General features: G+C 35.1%; 1 protein-coding gene across 8 annotated transcripts in view; it reads left to right on the plus strand.

Moving 5' to 3' along the window:
* The window catches only part of neo1b (neogenin 1b), a 127,427-nt gene extending 105,856 nt beyond the window's left edge, over nucleotides 1-21,571 (plus strand). For 5 of the 8 annotated variants that reach the window (XM_059536515.1, XM_059536510.1, XM_059536511.1 and 2 more), the window contains 18 exons: nucleotides 2,190-2,239; nucleotides 3,149-3,290; nucleotides 4,553-4,663; nucleotides 8,258-8,452; nucleotides 8,535-8,630; nucleotides 10,637-10,869; nucleotides 12,249-12,387; nucleotides 13,065-13,172; nucleotides 13,305-13,499; nucleotides 13,579-13,611; nucleotides 14,228-14,287; nucleotides 14,381-14,519; nucleotides 15,278-15,486; nucleotides 15,574-15,666; nucleotides 15,994-16,146; nucleotides 17,049-17,300; nucleotides 17,377-17,480; nucleotides 19,980-21,571. In XM_059536515.1, the coding sequence (XP_059392498.1) occupies nucleotides 2,190-2,239; nucleotides 3,149-3,290; nucleotides 4,553-4,663; nucleotides 8,258-8,452; nucleotides 8,535-8,630; nucleotides 10,637-10,869; nucleotides 12,249-12,387; nucleotides 13,065-13,172; nucleotides 13,305-13,499; nucleotides 13,579-13,611; nucleotides 14,228-14,287; nucleotides 14,381-14,519; nucleotides 15,278-15,486; nucleotides 15,574-15,666; nucleotides 15,994-16,146; nucleotides 17,049-17,300; nucleotides 17,377-17,480; nucleotides 19,980-20,063 (2,396 nt within the window). In that variant the 3' untranslated portion in view covers nucleotides 20,064-21,571. The other 3 variants (XM_059536516.1, XM_059536514.1, XM_059536517.1) reach the window with 3 other exon arrangements.
* Nucleotides 21,572-22,097: the final 526 nt, after the last annotated feature.

Raw genomic sequence — 22,097 nt, forward strand, 5'->3', positions numbered from 1 at the left:
AATCCTCACATATACCATTTTTCTCTAAGAAGGAATATAATTGTGAGGATACCACCTTTTCTAGTATCTTGGACAGAAAAGGGAGATTCGAGATTGGTCTATAATTAACTAGTTCTTTGGGGTCAAGTTGTGGTTTTTTGATGAGAGGCTTAATAACAGCCAGTTTGAAGGTTTTGGGGACATATCCTAATGACAATGAGGAATTAATAATAGTCAGAAGAGGATCTATGACTTCTGGAAGCACCTCTTTTAGGAGCTTAGATGGTATAGGGTCTAACATACATGTTGTTGGTTTAGATGATTTAACAAGTTTATAAAATTCTTCCTCTCCTATAGTAGAGAATGAGTGGAACTGTTCCTCAGGGGGTCTATAGTGCACTGTCTGATGTGATACTGTAGCTGACGGCTAAATGGTTGCAATTTTATCTCTAATAGTATCGATTTTAGAAGTAAAGTAGTTCATAAAGTCATTACTGCTGTGGTGTTGGGAAATGTCAACACTTGATGAGGCTTTATTTTTCGTTAATTTAGCCACTGTATTGAATAAATACCTGGGGTTATGTTTGTTTTCTTCTAAATGAGAAGAAAAGTAATTGTCTCTAGCAGTTTTTAATGCTTTTCTGTAGGATATGTTACTTTCCCGCCAAGCAATACGAAATACCTCTAGTTTTGTTTTCCTCCAACTGCGCTCCATTTTTCGGGCTGCTCTCTTTAGGGTGCGAGTATGCTCATTATACCATGGTGTCAAACTGTTTTCCTTAACCTTCCTTAAGCGTAAGGAGCAACTTTATTTAAAGTGCTAGAAAAGAGAGAGTCCATAGTTTCTGTTACATCATCAAGTTGTTCTGAGGTTTTGGATATGCTAAGGAATTTGGTTACATCAGGAAGATAACTTAAGCTGTGAACAAAATATAATATTTTCAGTTAATCTGATTGAGATCTGATTGAGCACCTCTCCACACTATTCCTCAAACCACTCATAAAAAAAATAGATAAATAAAAAATAATGTTAGAAATGGCAATGCTCAAAGTGGTGGTTGAATATAGTTCATTCAAGGCTTGAAAAGATCGTGAAATGTGTTTAAATATAAGTAATATTTATATTACTTATTTACACATTTATTTATTTACCTAATGTTTATGTATTTATAATTTTATTGATAAATATATACAATAATTATTATAAAATATATTTTTATTGTTTCATTAGTATTTTTATATGATTAAAAATTTATTTGATTAATTATCTGAATGTAGCTCTTCTCTGCAGACCATTTCTACAGAAGTGAGAATAAAATGTACTTAAAAAATGTATTTATTGAATACATTTTAAATTAAATAAACTAACTAAAACATAGTTCATTATAAATTAAAGTACATTTTTTCTTGTATATAAATACCAATATTTATTTATAGTATTTTATTTATTTAAATAAAATATTTAAATCATTTTAATTAGGCATGTTATACTTTTATATGCATATAAACGTAAACTTAAAAAATATATATTATTATTATTCTTTACTTTTCAGCATTGGATTAATTATGTTGATATATTCTCTCACCGTTTTCTTTCTAATTAATCAGTGTAGCAAAATATTATTTATTTATTTATGTGATACTCTAATATGCATAATAATAAATATTGCTTAATATGGGCAGTTTTTAGTTAAAATATTTGTTTTAAAATAGAGATTTTTCGCAATTGTACAAATTATCCTTGTATCAGAAATACAAATTGTTTGTTAGCCATTTTCCTTTTTTTTTTTTTTTACACTATACCTCTGCGTTCAAAGTCACGTGAAATAAATTTGGTGAAGAGCTAACTTCATACTTTAGTAAGAAGCAATGAAGTTAATTTGAATGCAAAATGAGGGCAACATAATTACGCTTCCTGACTTTTGTGACAGTGAGACTATGTAATAATCGCACACACTCACTCTGCGGCAGAACGCACACAAGTGTAAATAATATAATGAAGTGTTTTATTAAAGCAAGCCGTTGACACTGGTACACGCACAAACACACATAAACAACGTATGCTTCTGTCTCCGCTGCGAGCGTAATCCTCCAGTTCTCCTTTGAAAGAACAAAAAAAGAAACGTCCGTCACGAGTCTTCAAATGCGGGTCTCGGTGGATGAAGCAATAATTAGAGTGTTCTCAATAATAAACCTGTTGTGTGTTTCAGTGCCGAGCGCCCCGCCGCTGAACCTCACTCTGGAGGTCCTGAACTCAACGGTAAGATCCTCTGTTATTAGTCAAGAGCTCTGCTGATGAGTGGAGTATCATGACGAAGAGGGAAGTTTCCCTGAAACCACGATAGCACATTTCACATTGATTTCAAACGAGTCGTCAGGTCACAGATCCTCAAAGTAGCTTCATAGTTTGACGATAATGCAATAGGACAATAGTAAACACTCAATTTTCAGTCAAAGGCATTGGATTCAGAGATTCAGTCGCCATTCAGTTCAGAACTGAAGACTTTCCATGCTTAACGGAAATAGTTCCAAACAAGGAGCTTTTAGAATACGGAACATGGAGTAATTAGAATATGGAAGAAATTGTGCTTCATTGTTATAAAAAATGACAGCACACTGCAAACCCTGAATCTTAATGGTCCCAAAAGTAGCTAGTCGACCACTTTTTTCAAATTCTTCTAATCTTGATATGTAGGGTTTCTGTAAGAGCCTGTAATAAGTTACTGTTACGTCTGTTAAATTTAATAATTACTCATCAGTTGCTTCCTAAAGCAGAATTTAATGGTTCATTATCAGACCCGGCCAAATGCCGAGAGTTTGTATGCTTTCATGTGCATGCTTCCCACCGTCAGAACTGATCCTGGATCGTCTCCTGTTTTATGGAGCATACTTGGGTTTTTTCTTCATTCATTATTGCGTAGCCTGAAGGCTTTGCTCCTCTCAGCTGTCGTTCTGAAAGGAACTCATGACGCCTGACAGCGTTGGCTCTGACAGCTCTCTGGCTGACACACTCTTTACAGGCGCACCTGAAGAACTGCAGACCTCTAGATGTTTATATAATGCGCTCCGCTGCTTAATTAAAATCCACTAACTTTTGAGGCTCGACTCTTTCGCTGAAATGGCTTTGCTCCGTCACTAAGCTCGCTGTGTGTCCTGTTTTACGCCCCAGAGCATCATGGTCCGGTGGCAGCCGCCTCCTCCTGGGACCCTGAACGGAGAGCTGACGGGGTATAAGTTACGCTACAGGAAAGGACTCAGGAGAGCAGACGCAATAGAGATGTCAACCACACAGCTCTATCAGCTCATCGACGGTACGACAAACCCTCATCCCTGCAGAACACTCCTTTACTTTCGTTACTGTATGAGTGTAGTTTTTATTCCTAGTTTATGTGCTTTTGAATTTTTATGTTTATTAAAAAATATTTCTTTATGGATTTATTTTATTTTATTATTTTTATTTTTATTTTTTGTTATTTGTCAGTGCAACATTACTCATTTTTAATTTGTTTACATTTATATATTTATAGTTTATTTCAGCTTTTAGTATTTTTTTTTTATATTTTTGTCATTTTTTTTTTAGTTTTTTTTTCTTTCTGTAAAGCTTTAATTTTTTTTATTAATGTTAAAACTGCAGCTTATTTTTATTTCTGTTAACATTTCTAATTTTACATTTGTAACATTTTAGATTTAATTTTTTTTATCTAATATTCATATTTTATTTTATTTCAGCGTTTATTTGTTGTTGTTGTTGTTTTATACAATATCATTTTATTGTAAATAAAATGTTTTGTGTTATTATTTTATTAGATTTTTTTATTTTTAGCTAATAGCTGATTTTACTGCAACATAAACTTATTTTTATTTCAGTTAGTTGCCAAGACACCATTTCTAGTTTTCATTCAAGATTTGAAACTTGGATTTTCTTCTAATATTTATATTTTATTTCAGCTTTATTTAGTGATTTGGCATTTTTATAATTCTTTATATTTCTGTATAGCTTCAATACATTTATTTTCCAGTGTAAGTAATCTTAGAAATACAAAGGCCAAATTTATTTTCCTTTTAAAACATTTATATTTCCCATGTAATATTTATATTTTAGTTAATTTTAGATTTATTTATTCATTCGTATGTGCTTTTGTATTTGTTATCATTTTTATTATATTTCCATGTATATTTTAATGATTTTTAAATGGTTTTAAAAACATTTTTTTACTTAATTTAAAAAAGAAAATTCATCTAATATTTTTATTTCAATATCTAAAAAAGCACTGTTTTTAATTGTTTTAGTTATTGATGACAGCACTTCTACAGAATAAAATAATTAATGGTGACAAAAAAACATCAGACTTATTAGAACAGATTCAAGTCATATCTAGCATATCTCGAACCACTTAGAAATTGATAAAAACCCATTTCTACTCAATAAATGTAAAAAAAAAAATTCAATATTCATAAATCTTCAGAATAGTGTTTAGGTTGCTGAGTCGAGAGAACTGCTGCTTATGCAACACACAGTTTGCATGTTTAATTCACGGGATGGTGACACGGATGCTGGTTTTGTTGTCTTCAGGTCTGGAGAAGGGAAAGGTTTACACTGTGAGAGTGTCGGCCTCCACCGTGAACGGGACTGGACCCACGACCGAGTGGATCGCTGCCGAAACCTTCGAGAATGACCTGGACGGTAAACAGACACGCTCTCCCCTGCAGCTTCCTGCTGGTGTATGTGTCCGGATGTGAAGAACGGATCAAACGCTAGACTTCATCAATACTGAAAGAGCCGCTGCATTATTCACTCGTCTCTGTTGTGCGTCTCTAAACGCTCTGGGAATCCTGGGAAAATGGCATTTGTTTAATGCACTTCTACTGTTAAATGAAAAGCCTTTGAATTATTTGGATTAATGTGTCCGTTTAAAGACTCCGAATGCCAAAACTTTACAGTGGCGCATTCAGAGTCTGTTACAGTAAATTCAATTGATTTGAGGCTTGAGAGAGCGCTGATGTGATTACTGGTGAGTCTGAGCTGTTGTGTTCGATCTGTGTGGAAGAAGTCAAAAGATCCACCTTCATACACTGTTAGCATAAAAGAATGGATTTAAGGAGCGTTTTGGGTCATGCACTTAACCCCAAAATCAAAGAGAACAAATATCACATTAAATATGTTGCATAGTAAAATATTATATTAGAAAAATAAGTATTTTCAGTCAGTTATGGCTATTCTTTTTGTGGGCCGTTTTAGTCGAGATTATTTTGAGAACATCCATTTCAACACAAAATAAACAGAAAAATTACAATCAATTATAATTTGTATGAAAATATTAAGTGCATGTTGAGGACCAGTATTTGAGCCTTTATGTTTACGAGCATTTTTTGCTTTGTGTTGCAAACATCCTCGGTCACTCATTTCAACCCAGAATGAAGAAGAAAATAATAATTATATTTTTAATTTAAAAATGTATATTTTAGGGCATTTTTTAAACAAATGTAGGGCATAAATGTCTAGATGGCCCTAAAAAAAAATTTGCGCCATTTTATAAGTGAAGCACAATTACTCATAATTGCCCATAATTTTGTTACTGTAATTGCAGTTGTTTTTATTATACGTCATGGTATTATTTGTTGCATTCATTCGATTTATTGATTATTTGAATAAATAGTGTGAGTTGCATGTGATCGTCAGAATTTAATTTAATTAAGATGCTATCACAATGAAAAGAATCCTTTATGGTCAGATTTAGTTTTTGTTATATACATGAAAATGTATTATTACTATGATGAGGACCCAGGCGTTTCCTTTTGAGACTCGGCCAGTAATTGAAAGCCATATTTCTGTTTTGATGTTGCTGGTTTGTTGCGTGTTTTTCCCTTCCGTCCTCTTTAAAGAGCAGCAGGAACAAACAGACACAGAGGCATTTCTGCTGATTTAGACGGCTAAGTTGGATTAATAGCTTGTTTTTTCAGAGGCAATTGGACGTATGGAAGGACCCCGTGTGTGTGTGTGTGTGTGTGTGTGTGTGTGTGTGTGTGTGTGTGTGTTTTCAAACCCTGTTTGGGCTCATTTCCATCTGCTCAAATGGGAAGAGCTCTGTGACAGCCAGACCAAAGCATCTCTCTCTCTCCAGCGCTAATGCCTCGGCATCATCCGCTCCTGCTTGAATTAGCCCCACAAATAGACCAGTGTTTGAAATAATGAGTCAATTTAATGACTCTAAATCCAAAAGGTTTTGTCGGAAATTAGCGGCGTTGCCTTCTAAATGAGAGCAGGCATTAGCACTGGCCCCTAAGATGAATTTAAATTGCCTTTTGCTAATAAAGCGAAGTTGTCCGTGGATCCGTTCACACAAGTTGTGCTTTTAAGCTTGGCTAAAACAAATATGAATGCATTTCTCTGCTCTTACAGCAGTTAGCTCACGATACACTAATGAATGAATTTGTGCTTAAAAGCTGCTGTTTAACTGACTAGGGTCGTAACGGTATGAGATTTTCACGCTATGATAATCATCTCAGTAAATATCACGGTTATATGATTTCATGGTATACAGTATTAAACAATCAAAACAGTTTTGTTTGTTTTGGTTGAACAAATGTTTGAAAGCATGTGTTTATTCAAATTTAATTAATCAAAAACAAGAAAATGTAATCACTGACTATTAGTTTAATAACTTATATTTATCATTAATTACTCATACAAATTCATAAATTCTGATTTGATTTAATTTTTCTGGATTCTGTACTTTTATGATTTAATACTAATATACTATCAAAAACGGTGGTAATGAAAATGCATAAAAATGTAACAATTTGACGTTTTCGCAAAGGGTTGCACAACAGAGATTTACTCAAATAAAATGAGGGAAAAAATGATGTTCCTTAAATGTTTTATGCAAATTATTATTATTATTATTATTTTAGAAGTAGGCTACATTATAGTACAGTCATATTTTCTTTCAATCTCTCCGAGTTTAAAGTGGACTTTTATTTTGACGGGTTGTACTGAAGAGCTCGGAGTGTTATTGACAGTGGTTTTCTCAAATAAAATGATGAAATGATTATTAATTGTTCACGTTAACAAAAAGTTACAAAAAGTATTCCCATACTAGTGCCAATTTGAACTCATACTTTGAGTGGGATCGAGATTGGAGAGAAGGTCCTCTGTCTGTGATGTTGTATGTGTTGGTGGAGCAAGGGAACAGTTCGGTGGAGAGTTGTTGCCCAGGTGCAGGCGAGATTCTGTGTCTGTTATTTTCTCCCAATACCGTAGATAAGATAAAAAATGTACAAGGTATGATAATCGCACACGTTTATATCAAGGTATATCGTCATACCGGTATATCGTTACAACCCTACTCCTGACCTGAGCTCCAATGCTGTAAACGTGCATTTGGTGATTTATTTTGAGACACTGAACATTGACCGATGTCATCTCAGCAGTTATAGTCTCTACACTTTAAAGACGATTTACTCTGCATACTTTACATTTCATTCTTAAGTGTTATTAGTGGTTTTAAATATATTAAAATAAAAATATCTGAATACATATTAAAGTTAAATAATATATATATATATATATATATATATATTTGTTCATTTTAATAAAATGTTTAACTTGGTTTTTTTTTTTATTAATAAAAAACAACTATTATTTGAGATATATATATATATATATATATATGATAAGAATAAGTTTAATAAGTTAAAATCTGAATAAAATAATATATATGTTTATTTTTATTTATGTAATTATTATAATATGTATGTTTTTATATTTGTGTGTGTGTGTGTGTATATGTATATTCAAAATCAAAATAAAATTAAAAAAAATTGCTTTATATTCTCACATTCCCACTCGATTATATTTTTTTCCTTTAATTTATTTTAAATTATTGTTTATTTACTTATTTATATTATAAATTTGATTTATAATTTATAATTATAAATTTGAGAATATGTATAATTGTCATGAAAATAAATGGCAAAATACAAATAATCATAATGGTATTTATTTTATTTATTTTTTTCACTTTTAAATTCATCCAGTAATTGAAAGCCATTTTTCTGCATTGAAGGAAACTTTTGGTTCATTTCCAAGATTATCATTTTTTTTTGTTTGTGTAGTGTCTAATTCAATTTTGAAAGAAATATATATAATAATACTTTTTAAATAATAATTTTTCCAGTTGATGTTTACATTTTTTTTTTAAATATCAAATTTTCTAAAAAAAAAAAAAAAAATGTAAATGGTGAAAGTTGAGCATGTTGTATCTTGTGTGTGTCCCAGAGTCTCAGGTTCCAGGAGTGCCGAGTTCTCTTCATGTTCGTCCGCTGGTGAACCGAATCGTGGTGAGCTGGACTCCTCCAGAAAACCAGGAGATTTTAGTGCGAGGTTATAAGATCGGATACGGGATCGGCAGTCCTCATGCCCACACGGTCACTCTGGATTACAAGCAGCGCTTCTACAGCATCGATGACCTCGGTGGGTGCCACGTCACGAACACATGAGCATCAGCTGTGTTTACAGACGCTTTTACACTTTATACTCATGTTTTCCACTCCAGATCCCAGTTCCCATTACGTCATCACGCTCAAGGCGTTCAACAACATGGGCGAAGGCATTCCCATCTACAACAGCGCCACCACCAGACCTCAGTCCGGTAAGACTGTGCCACAGTTTGAGTTATCAGTTAAAGCATCTTTGTGTCCCTGGAGCACAAAGCAGTCAGAAGTAGCACTGGTATATTTGTAGCAATAGACAAAAATACATTGCATGGGTCAAAATTACTGATTTTTCTTTTATGCTGAAAATCAGTATAGTAAGTAAAGATCATGTTCCATGAAGATATTTTGTAAATTTTCTACCGTAAATATATCAAAATGTAATTTTTTTGATTAGTAATATGCATTGCTAAGAATTCATTTGAACAACTTTAAAGATGATTTTCTCAATATTAAGATTTCTTTGCACGCTCAGATTCCAGATTTTCAAATAGTTGTATCTCAGACAAATATTGTCTGATCCTAACAAACCACACATCAATGGAGAGATGATTTATTCAGCTTAAATCTGCACAAATCTCAATTTCAGAAAATTGAGCCTTATGACTGGTTTTGTGCTCCTGGGTCACTTATAACATGCGTAACTGTGTCTCTCTCATATCTAGCATCAGACATGTTTGTGTTCTCTTCAGGATCTTCAGGATCTAGAAGTCAGTCTGACGTTGTTTTGTAGTGAAGAGAAACGTGTGTTAAATGTGAGGCATGCGTCTGCCCCCCTCTGTTCTGGGACTGCAGGTGTCACGTCTCTCTTTCATTAGCTTTACGTCAGATGTCTCAGACAGAGGTTTCCAGACCCCCTGTCGTCCTGTCAGCTCCACATTCGCCTCAGATCCCTCTCTTCCCAGCCTTCACACAACTTTTTCTCCAGTTTCCCGAGCTAGAGCACAAAATGACCCAGAAATGAGTTATTTGCTGCAATCATTTCCAGCATGTTTCTGCTGAATCAGTGGAGATTTTCACAGAAGAATCAATAGCAATTCCAGGTGTATCTTAATTAAGTGTTCAGAGCTCTATTGATCAGCAACATAACTGTTAATTACAGGAGCATTTGGATTTGCCCTCTTACATGAGCAAAAAACAATTATTATTATAGTTTTAAAACTATTATTATTATCATTACTATCATTAAATACTATTATAAATAGTGCTATTATATTTTTATATAATATATCTATATCTTTTAGTTAATAGTATTATTGCAATAGTCATTTATATATATATATATATATTTGTTTGTTTTTTATATTTTTATAAATCAAATAACGTTAAAACACTGAATAATAATGATTATTATTAAATACAGATACTATAATTATTTCTTTATTATAAGTATTATTTTATTTTAAATATATAAATAATTTATATTTTATAAATACAACTATTTTTTTCTCTTTTACAGTAAAATAGTTTTATTGCAATAGTGTTGTATTTTTATATCTTTTTTTGTATTTTTGTAAATCAAATAAAGTACAAATATTTTGAATTATTATTATTATTGAACAATGTTATAATATTTATTTTTAAATACTGTTATACATTTAGTTTTTTATTAATTTAGAGTATAGGAGTTGTATTGAGAGTTCCTCGTTTTGTTTTTCTTTTCTTTTAATATTGTTATATTTTGAATATTAATAATAGTTATTATTATTATTATTATTACTGCTCAACTGGCCTAAAAGGATGGTTTAGCCATTAAGTACCACACATTTCCATTGGAAGTGCATCACTGTGTACTTTTACAGTCTGTGAAATGAGTTGGGGCAGATACTGAGCTTAAATTGTATTAAACTTGTATCATTTCTTCTGTAAGTCTTTAAATGCTGCAACATAATCCTCGACTTGTAATAGAAAATGTCCATTTGAGAGCAATTATAATCAATGTTTTTGCATATATACTGCTTGAAATTAAATATGGAGCTTTTTAATTCTAATAATATCTCTCTTTCTCTCTTTCATTCATTTTTCCTCTCACTTGTCCACCACTGAACCATGAATCCATTTGATGTTGTCTAACCCTGATCAACCCTTGCATATTTTTTAAAACCCATGTGATTTTTTTTGTTTTGTTTTGTTTTTTGTTCTTCATTTATCACGCTGCTGTCAGACCCCATAGACCCTGATATTGATTTTTATGAACTCTTTAATAACCCATACACCCCAGCACCCGACCCCACACCCATGCTGCCCCCGGTGGGCGTTCAGGCCACCGTCCTCAGCCAGGACACCGTCAAAGTCAGCTGGGCCGACAACTCGCTCGCCAAGAACCAGAAGATCACCGACTCCAGATATTACACCATCCGCTGGAAGACCAACATCCCCGCCAACACCAAATACAAGGTATCCACCGTCTCTTCAGAGTGATATATGTGTCCCTGGAGCACAAAAGCAGTCTGAAGTCTCTGGGGTATATTTGTAGCAATAGCCAAAAATACATTGCATGGGTCAAAATTATGGATTTTTCTTATTTGCTAAATATCATTAGGATATTAAATAAAGATCATGTTCCATGAAGATACATTTCCTACCATAAATATATCAAAACTTAATTTTTGATTAGTAATATGCATTGCTTAGAATTCATTTGAACAACTTCAAAGCTGATTTTCTCAATATTTAGATTTTTTTGCACGCTCAGATTCCAGATTTTCAAGCAGTTGTATCTCAGACAAATATTATCCTCCTAACAAACCGCACATCAATGGAAATGTATTTGGTGTTCAAAAACACTTTATTTCATAATTTAAACGGATATTCTGAAGAGGACTGTAACGGTAACTAAAACTTAAATCATATAATTGTATTTGCTTGAAATAAAATAAAAGTTAATCAAAGTAAAATGTAACTTATTTCAGCCAATTGCCAAGACAACGTGTAATTTGATTTAATTTGCTAAAATAACTAAAACTTTAAATTATATTAAATAAAATAAATGTATAGACCATTAAAAAAAATAATACAAATACACAAGAAAAATTGCTAAAAGTTTGAGAAGTTTAAAAAAATAATTCAAAAACTGTCAAAACTATATCAGTAGCTCAAAGACACTTAAATAACACTGATTCTGAAGCATAGACTGTTCTGGAGAGAGTATGTTTCGTTTTATATAGTTTAGTTTATTTCCCCTGATGGTGCGCCCTCTAGTGTTCATCACTCAGAATGCATTAAACACCTGCTTGGACTGGAATACTAGTGTACTGCTTACTGCATACTACATACTATAGATTTGTTTAATAGTCATATGTGACCCTGGAGCATAAAACCAGAGATATAGGTTTATACATCATCTGAAAGCTGAATGAGTAATATTTCCTTTGATGTGCGGTTTGTTAGGAGGATAATATTTGGCAGAGATACAACTATTTGAATATCTGGAATCTGAGGGTGCACAAAAATAAATTAAAACAAAATTGCCTTAAAAGTTGTCCAAATTACGTTTATAGCAATGCATATTACTAATCAAAAATGAAGTTTTGATATATTTATGGTAGGAAATATACACAATATCTTCATGGAACATGATCTTTACTTAATATCCTAATGATTTTTGGCATAAAAGAAGAATGTATAATTTGGACCCACATACAATGTCTTGTTGTCTATTGCTACAGATATACCCCAGAGACTTCTGACTGCTTTAGTGTTGCAGGGACACATGTGTTACAATTATGCGGTGATCAGCGTTGTTGAATGTGTTTGTCTGATGCTTGTTTTGTCAGATGGCGAACACCACGTCTCTGTTTCATACGGTAACGGCTCTGAAGCCCAACACGCTTTATGAGTTCTCCGTTATGGTGACCAAGAGCCGCAGGAGCAGTACATGGAGCATGACGGCCCACGGGACCACCTTTGAGTCCGGTAAGATCACACAGCATTTTACTCTTACACAGAAATTTCTACAACTTCACTTATTTCATTTAGTTTGAACTCATTAAACATGCATGCACCAGTTTTTCCACACAGGTTCGCAATTATGTTATGACTATTGCATATTATATAATATGCGTTTCATAATCTCTTATAATTTGTCTGCTGATGTTGACAGAACAAGAGTTTCCTCAACCCTGTTTCTCAACATATTTTTTTGTTGTGTGTTTATATCTTCAAAAATTAATGCGATGAAGTACATGAAATTCCTAAAACAGATGTGTCGTTTTTAAGATGCATGCAAACATATTGCATATTTAATTAATGTCTTATTTGCATTTTGTTCTCACATTTTTTTTAAATTGTTTTTTCAGTACAAATTCAACCCTCATCAACAAATCCCTTTACACTTACATCCATTAATTTCTATAAGAGCTGAAAATTGACAAGTAAAATTAAATATATATATATATATATATATATAGAAAGAGAGAGAGAGAGAGAGAGAATTATTAATAATAATAATAGCAAACAATAAAAACAACAACAAAAAAAGCATCTTATTTGCATTTTAACATGATTTTGGGACCGATTTCTATAGCAAAGCTTTTAGTAATAGCCTTGTTACAGTATTTGCCTGTGTTTTCTGCCTTTAATGGGATTTGTAGTACCCAGCTCTGCTCCGAAAGATGTGACTGTGATCAGTAAAGAGGGAAATCCTCGAATCATCAACATCAACTGGCAGCCTCCGACTGAAGCCAACGGCAAGATCACAGGTACCCCAAAAACATGTTACACCACAAAACATCAAGTGAGGTTACTGACATGTGCCTGATGTACATTATGGATGCTGCTGAGAGGAAGAGGATGATGTTCAGACGTGGAGCAACTCTCTGTCTGTCTCTCAGGGTACATCATCTACTACAGCACCGATGTGAACGCTGAGGTCCATGATTGGGTGGTGGAGCCCGTGGTGGGAAACAGACTGACCCATCAGATTCAGGGGCTGACGCTGGACACCACATACTACTTCAAGATCCAGGCCAGAAACTCCAAAGGCATGGGACCCATGTCAGACGGGGTGCAGTTCCGCACCCCCAAAGGTACAGCCTCGACCCTGTTTAGACTCGCCTGTTAAAACTCAACTTGTGCCTGTTTCTTCATTCTGTTTTCTGTTTCCAGCTGAACCATCAGACAAAATGTCAAGTGATCAAGGTAATTAAACACGTTTCTAATGAAGAAGGAAATTAAAGACACGCCGCATTTAAAGATTTAAATGCATTGATCATTTTGATTATACATATTATATATAATATTATTATGAATAGTATTAATACTTAATTAAATATTATTATATAAGATATGTAAAATATTATTTTATATTTTAGTTTTGCTATATAACACTAAAAATGAAATGTATAAAAAAAAATTATTTAATTAAATTTATTTGAAATTCAATTTAAATGTATACTTGAAATATAAATAAATATAAAAATTATATATGCATTTAGTTAACATTGACTTTTATATATTTATACATTTTATCATTACATAAGAAGTGTGTGTACATATAATCTATCTATATATATTTATTTATTTATATTTAATTATATATATATATATATATATATATATGTATATGTATTTTTTTATAACTTTTAAAGATTTTAAATATTCAAACAATTTCTATACACAAAATTTTGTGTTAAATTCAATTTTATTTTATGTTTATTTTAAGTTATAAATCTAGAGTCTATCAAGATATTAAGTAAAATACATATAAAACATAATATATGGAGTTTGATGAAGTTCTTTGATGTGTTGTCTGTAGGGCTGCTGGTCAAACCCGGTCACCCGACGCTACCGGAGCACGGGATTGGGTCAAACATGGGTAAACAGGAAGTCACACTCTTTAAAGACAGCCTCGTGACTCATTAAGAGCAGTGGTGATGTACCTCTGTCTCTCTCTCTGTGTGTGTGTCAGATAAACCAGGCATCACGGGCAGCCAGGAGAATCATCTTCTGGTGATCGTGGTGATTGTGTGTGTCGGTGTGTTCACCATCATCGCTGTGGTCGTGGGGGCCGTCCTGTGCACACGCCGCTCCAACTCCCACCAGAAGAAGTGTGTTCTTCACTCTTCAGTCTTCTTTTAAGCTCACATGCACATTAAAACAATAAGAAACGTGACATGTTGCTTTTTAGGCGTGACATGACACAGTGTGTCTAAAACTGTGGTACAGTCACTACAGCATAACTACTACATGAATGAACTAATCAGTAAAACTCTTCGATTTCGTAATCTTGTCTAATGCTGCATAACTGCAGTTCATTTCTCTAAATGCTTGATTATTGTCACCACCCCCCTTCAAAACATACGGAAACTTTGTATTTTAATATTTTTATGTATTTATAACATACAGACTATTTAAATACAGCAAAATATTAAAATGTTAATATTTAAATCTTTATATAACAATATATTTAAATGTCTATTTTACATAAGACATCAAAAAGATCATTTTAATGAGGTAAAATCCAAATGAAAAGCAAAAGCATTTTTTATTTTTGCTTTTTTTATATCATGCCTATCTCTATAAAATTATTTTAGATTATCATAAATTTAAATTATAGTAATATATATATATATATTGAGTGTGTGTGTGTGTGTGTGTGTATATATATATATTTTTTTTTTGCCACTTTATTGCCAGGTATGTTTGCACATACGAGGAATATGTTTTCGTGATAGAAGCTCCACATTACAACATAATGACAGCGACAGAACATAAAACACATAATAAAAGAATAAAATACAAAAAAAGTAATAAAAGTAAACAAGTAATAAAAAAAGATAAATGAATGAAACGTTCTATATTTTAGGAAACGTGCGGCCTGTAAGTCCAGCACCAGCTCCCACAAGTACAAGAGCTCATCTAAAGACCTGAAACCTCCTGATCTGTGGATCCATCACGAGCGTCTGGAGCTCAAACCCATGGACAAATCACCCGATCCCAACCCGGTCATGACCGAGACGCCCATCCCGCGGACCGCCCAGGACCCGGCCGCTGAGCCCAGCCATCAGAGACGGGGTGAGAGCTTCAGCTTCATCTCCTCTAAACCTCAGCCAGCATCCAGGACCGAGTCTGCTTCATAAACGCCTCTCTGCATGTGTGCAGGTCATGAGGGGGAGGACAGCGTCTCCACTTTGGCCGGTCGGAGGGGAGTGAGACCGAAAGTGATGATGCCGTTTGACTCTCAGCCTTCCCAGCGTAAGTTCCCAGAGAAAAAAAGCAAGCAAAAAGGACACGTCATTGATCGTCCCATGCCATCTCAGCCTGTCCTGTGCTGTTCACGTCTTGTGTCAGAGCAGCAAACTGAACCCAAACCTAGTGAGCTTCCATCTTAATGCTAATGCTGTGATTAACAAATAGACAGCAGCCTCTATTATGGACATTGCTGTAAGAGGTTGCATATCATCTAGAATGCTGCCTAAGTAGAGATGCTGTCTGTGCAGGCAGAATACAGCTCACTAAGTTTAGGAACAGATGTGTTGTGCTGTGTTGTTGTGGTAACCTCACTGTGTGTGTGTGTCTCAGCTGTGATTAGCGCTCACCCCCTCCATTCCCTCGATCATCTTCATCACCATCATCATCACTATCACCTCCCGCCGCGTGGCTACCTTCATCACCAGATCGGCCTGAGAGCGCCTGCCACCCCCAGCACGCTCTCAGACAGGCCTCCGTCTGCAGGTGAGAGCGCACTGATGCCGTTAGCATGCGCTGGTTACATGGACATGGTACCATGGTTGCTGTGAGTAATGCATCTACCTTAGACCGCTTCGAGAATAGTAAATCTTAAAAACTGGGCTGCGGTTCTCGGTCTGAGCTGCAACTACAATCCTATCACAAGTTTTGACCCATCAGCTATCATAGGTCACGTAAATGCAACATATTTAAAGTGTACGTTATCTTCAGTATACTTAATAGCTCCACATTAACATAATCAAATATGCTTCAGGTTATGTTTAGTTGGACTTCATCACTACTTCCAATTTAGCACACTTTATACCAGTTTGGTGTAGGCTAATAAAGATATAATTGCAGGGTATTTATATTAAGTTCATAAAAATGTTAATTTATTTGTAGTATACAGTACTTAGCATGAAATAATTTTATTTCAAATACATTTTATTATATTTATTTGTCACTAGGGTATGGCCAAGTTTTAAAATAAAGACTTTGAAAGTATTATTTGATGTTGTGTAGCATACTGTGAATGTAAGCTAAAGGGTAACATTTAATGTTTCTTCATCTTATTTTAATGAAACAAAATGCTACGGTATTTAACTTATCCTTTTTGCTTATTATAGCGAACGCAACTTTCAAGCATTTGATTGACAGATAAACCTCACGCTCTTATTTCAAGGTTGTTGTCAATGCTGTGGTTATTTTAACAGTTTCCTTCATACATTCGATTTAACGACATTAAGTTAAAAGTCCTTTATCATTCAATGGATCTGTGCGTATGCATCCAGAAAATGTGAGAATCGTTACACCCCTAATATACATATAAAATTGCATCTCCAAAAAAAAAACTTTTATATAATATAGTAATTTCTTTGTTTTCTCTGTGTGTGTGTGTGTGTGTGTAGAATCTGTGAGGAATCAGCCCCCTGCACCTGAACCTCCGGTGGCCCCCAGTCAGCCCAGCACTACAGCTGAACTGGAGAAGACCGAGGCGCTGATTAAAGAGGAAGAGCCACCGAGCATAAACCCACCGACGGCCCACGTGCGGCCCACACACCCGCTCAAGAGCTTCGCTGTACCAGCCGTCACTGTTTCCGCTCATAACCCGTCCACCTATGAGAGCGCATTACCCAGCACCCCTCTGCTGGCACAGTCAGGTCTGCTTACTGAAACACCACTGTGGTGATAGTTTGACACGTTGTGTAGCTCATAGCATGTTCGTCTGTGTTTCAGTGAAGATGGCGTCTATCGGGACACTAAATCGAGTTCGAGCTCCGATGGCAGTAACCGTCCCGAGTGCACCTGACCAATCAGAAACCAGCAAGATGCTGGACGTGGTGAGTGCTGGAGACATGTCTCACTTCCTGTGATGTAGAGGTGGACCGCACCGCACTGTATTTCATAAACATCAGTGCTATTTTAGCTTTTATTTTTTGTATTTGTATTTTTTTTCTTTTTCATGTGCATTTGTATTTTTTCCCTGTTAGCCCTGGTAATAAGAAATCATATTTTGCATAAAGGAAATGAAGCCTATTTTTAGGACCAGTAAGGTTTTTTTTTTACATTTTTTATGACCGATCAGCAGATTTAGTAGCAGAGGATGTTGCTGATCAATTTCAGCTTCGTAGGTGTGCTATTGTGTTTAAATACTTATAATATATTTTGTAGTCCATATATATATATATATATATTTGCAAATTTTGTCAATTTTCTTTAACATTTCAAATTGGTTTTTAAAAATTCATATGAATTGCAGTAGAATAGCTACATAATTTAATATATATGTGTGCGTGCGTGCGTGCGTGCGTGTGTGTGTATATATATATATATATATATATATATATATATATATATATATACACTCCTGAACAAAATCTTAAGACCAGGGGCTGCTTGCAAATTTTACACATTTCGCACTAGTGGATCATAACCGGGTTGTAGGTGCTGCTTCAAAATGCCAAAAGAAGAAACAGGAGCAAGAGATAAAAAATAGAGAGTAGGCAATTTATTGAAAACTGCATTTAAAGTCAAACAGGCTGTTCATCAGCTGATCAAAAGTTTAAGACCATAGCCATAAAAAGGTCAAATTTACACAAAAATATGGCTTTCATGTCATTGTTTTTCAACCAGTCATACTGTCAAGATCTCCTGATGGCAAAGGCAAAAAGGCTTTCTCTTTTTGAACGTGGCAGGATTGTTGAGCTGCACAAGCAAGGTCTCACACAACGCGCCATCGCTGCCGAGGTTGGACGCAGTAAGACAGTCATTTTACATTTCTTAAAAAATCCTGAGAGTTATGGGACAAAAAAGTCAAGTGGTAGACCCAAAAAGATTTCACCTGCACTGAGCCGCAGGATCCGACGGGTTGTCCGTGAAGACACAGGTCGATCCTCGACCCAAATTAAGGCCCTTACTGATGCTGACTGCAGCCCAATAACCATAAGACGTCATCTGCTAGAAAAGGGCTTCAAGAACAAAAAACGTCTTCAAAGGCCACGTCTCCTCCCACGACACAAACTTGCCCGTTTGGAATTTGCAAGGGAGCACCAAACATGGGACACTGAAAGGTGGAAGAAAGTTTTATTCTCTGACGAGAAAAAATGTAACCTGGATGGTCCTGATGGCTTCCAACGTTACTGGCATGACAAGGAGATCCCACCAGAGATGTTTTCTACGCGGCACAGTGGAGGAGGCTCCATCATGATCTGGGGTGCTTTTTCCTTCAATGGGAAAATGGAGCTTCAGGTTGTGCAGGCGTCAAACGGCGACTGGCTATGTGGATCTGTTGCAGCGGGCATCCCTCTTGACCGAGGGCCCCCGTCTGTGTGGTAATGATAGGGTCTTTCAACAGGACAACGCTGCAATTCACAACGGCCGCCTGACGAAGGACTTCTTCCAGGAGAATAATGTTGCTCTTTTGGACCATCCTGCGTGTTCCCCTGATCTAAATCCCATTGAGAACATTTGGGGATGGATGGCAAGGGAAGTTTACAAAAACGGACGTCAGTTCCAGACCGTGGATGCCCTTCGTGAAGCCATCTTCACCACGTGGAGCAACGTTCCCACCAGCCTCCTGGAAACAGTCGGATCAAGCATGCCGAGACGAGTGTTTGAAGTGATCAACAAGAACGGTGGGGCTACTCACTACGGAGTCCTTTTTTGACACTTTTAGTTCTGTCTTGAGTTTATTTTTGGGCTATGGTCTTAAACTTTTGATCAGCTGATGAACAGCCTGTTTGACTTTAAATGCAGTTTTCAATAAATTGCCTACTCTCTATTTTTTGTCTCTTGATCCCGTTTCTTCTTTTGGCATTTTGAAGCAGCACTTACAACCCGGTTATGATCCACTAGCGCAAAATGTGTAAAACTTGCGATGCGTCCCATGGTCTTAAGATTTTGTTCAGGAGTGTATGTATATATATATATATATATATATATATATATAAATAATTTTTTTTTTTTTTTTTTTTTTTTTTGTGATGTGAAGTGTGATGTTCTGTTATATCAAAGTTTGAATGCGTGTTTAATTTTGATTTCTCCTCTTCTTTTTTTATTCACTGGCTGGCTTAATTTAAATGATTTTGTCTGTCTGTGTCTAATTTTGAATAACTACAAATAATTTGTTCTGTGCTTCTGAAATGCATGCGCTTTTGTTTGTTTTGTTGTAGGTCGCACTGTAGCGTCTTGCTTTATACTCTCCCTCCCTCTTCCTCCTCTCACTTTTCCTCTTTCTGCTTGTTTTGTTGGCTCTTTCTTTTCTCTCCGTTGCATCCCTCGATCCTAACTCTAACACGGCTCCTCTGGCATGGCTCTCTCTCTCTCTCTCTCTCTCTCAGACGTATGAGACGGATGAACTCTCAGAGGAGATGGCCCATCTGGAGGGTCTGATGAAGGACCTGAACGCCATCACCACAGGCTGAAGCGCTGCAGTCTCACACGGCTGAACCGTGTCCTCAGGAACAACCAGGACATTTGAATTAACACTGATCTCAGATCAGCCTTGTGAATGACTGAAAACAGATCATGCTTCATCTTCTCCATCTTGCATGGCAGAGAAATCTGTAAATCGATGAAAACTCAATGCCATTTTGTCAACTCGGATGAACCGTTCCACACAGAAAACGTGTTTTTAATGTTTTTTGGAGAATTGTATTTACGTATTCCATATTTTTAGCCTGTATGTATTTTCATTGTGTATATGATCATTTTAGGACTTTTATTTCTTAGGGTGAAACGTCACATGCTCAAACATTCATGAAATGCAAGCAGTGTGTAAATTATGCATAAAACCATCCTTATGTAAATTGTGGCATTAAGATCAATGCAAAAATGTACATAATGAACGATTACACGTAAATTTGTACATGGATCCATTTTCACATAAATGTTGCATTCAGAAAACCGTTTTCGCGTTAATTGCAAATAGGCATTTTTTCAGTTTCAGTAACATCATCTTAGTTGTTGCATTTTGAATTTGAATGCCATTAATTACATAAGAGCAGTTATTGAACGATTTGCAAATAATTTAGTTATCTCTGTTTGCTCATGACTGTTTCATGGGCTTTTTTTTGCAGTGTCTTTCATCATGTTTAAGTGTTTCATCTCTGGAGAGAAACCTAAATCTCTAGTCTTCAAACGCCGGTAGCATTCAAAGTCTTAATATGCATTGGAAATTTCTACAAGGACAGACATTTACGACCATCTTAATTCAATCCCAGTCCAGTGACATTGATGTTTGTTGCTTCAGAAACTCCTCAAACATAAGACTTGGGAGAACGGAGAGTGAATGAACCGGTTCCTCTTCCTCAGGACCCTGATGCCTGTTTTTGGGGCCCTGGAGATTCATCATGAAGGAGTTTAATGCCAAGTGACTCTCGGATTTTTGTACTTTGAGAGGTCTATAAATATATATACAGTGAACTGCAAATGTTTGCTTACGTGAATACTTTGTACACTCTTAAAAAAAGGACAATTTTTATATATATTCATCTTTCAGTTGGTTTTTATATGAAGATGACACATTGCTTTGTAAACATTTTCCATGTAAGTTATGAATGGTTAAATATTCTGCGTTGTTTTCACCGTGCTGTTTAGCCAATCCCTTCTCCCAAAGAATGAGCGAAAGAAAATATCAGCAATGAACTCGGTCTTGCTCGTGTACAGTTTCTCACATCATGAATGTCAATGTGGCTGTAACAAGGTCTGCTTATGAATACAGTTGTTGTTTGTGTTTACAATAACGGGGGAAGATTTAAAAAATAAAAAAAAGGAAAAAAGACACCAAACCATGTTGTATGGCTGGTGTACCGTCAACTGTCATTTGCACTTTTTATATTTTGGATTTGAAATGAATCGCTGATGCCATGTGAAATATGAACCTATTTTATGTAACAATGATGTCACAAGTAAACGGCTGGTTTTAAAAACATTTAACTGTTGGTTATTTTGTTACATTATTAAAGAAGACCATATTTGCATTTGTTTTTCATACTTCAGGTACTTGTGCTTTTTGGTTCAATCATGGACTTAAGTTATTTTACAATGTATTGTAGCTCATTACGTTATCAATGCTGATTTTGTACTACAGTCGTGGCCAAAAGTTTTGAGAATTACATAAATATTGGAAATTGGAAAAGTTGCTGCTTAAGTTTTTATAATAGTATATTTGCATATACTCCAGAATGTTCTGAAGAGTGATCAGATGAATTGCATAGTCCTTCTTTGCCATGAAAATTAACTTAATCCCAAAAAAAACCTTTCCACTGCATTTCATTGCTGTCATTAAAGGACCTGCTGAGATCATTTCAGTAATCGTCTTGTTAACTCAGGTGAGAATGTTGACGAGCACAAGGCTGGAGATCATTATCAGGCTGATTGGGTTAGAATGGCAGACTTGACATGTTAAAAGGAGGGTGATGCTTGAAATCATTGTTCTTCCATTGTTAACCATGGTG

The sequence above is a fragment of the Carassius carassius genome, chromosome 43, assembly GCF_963082965.1.
Source record: "Carassius carassius chromosome 43, fCarCar2.1, whole genome shotgun sequence".
Classification (NCBI taxonomy): Eukaryota; Metazoa; Chordata; class Actinopteri; order Cypriniformes; family Cyprinidae; genus Carassius; species Carassius carassius.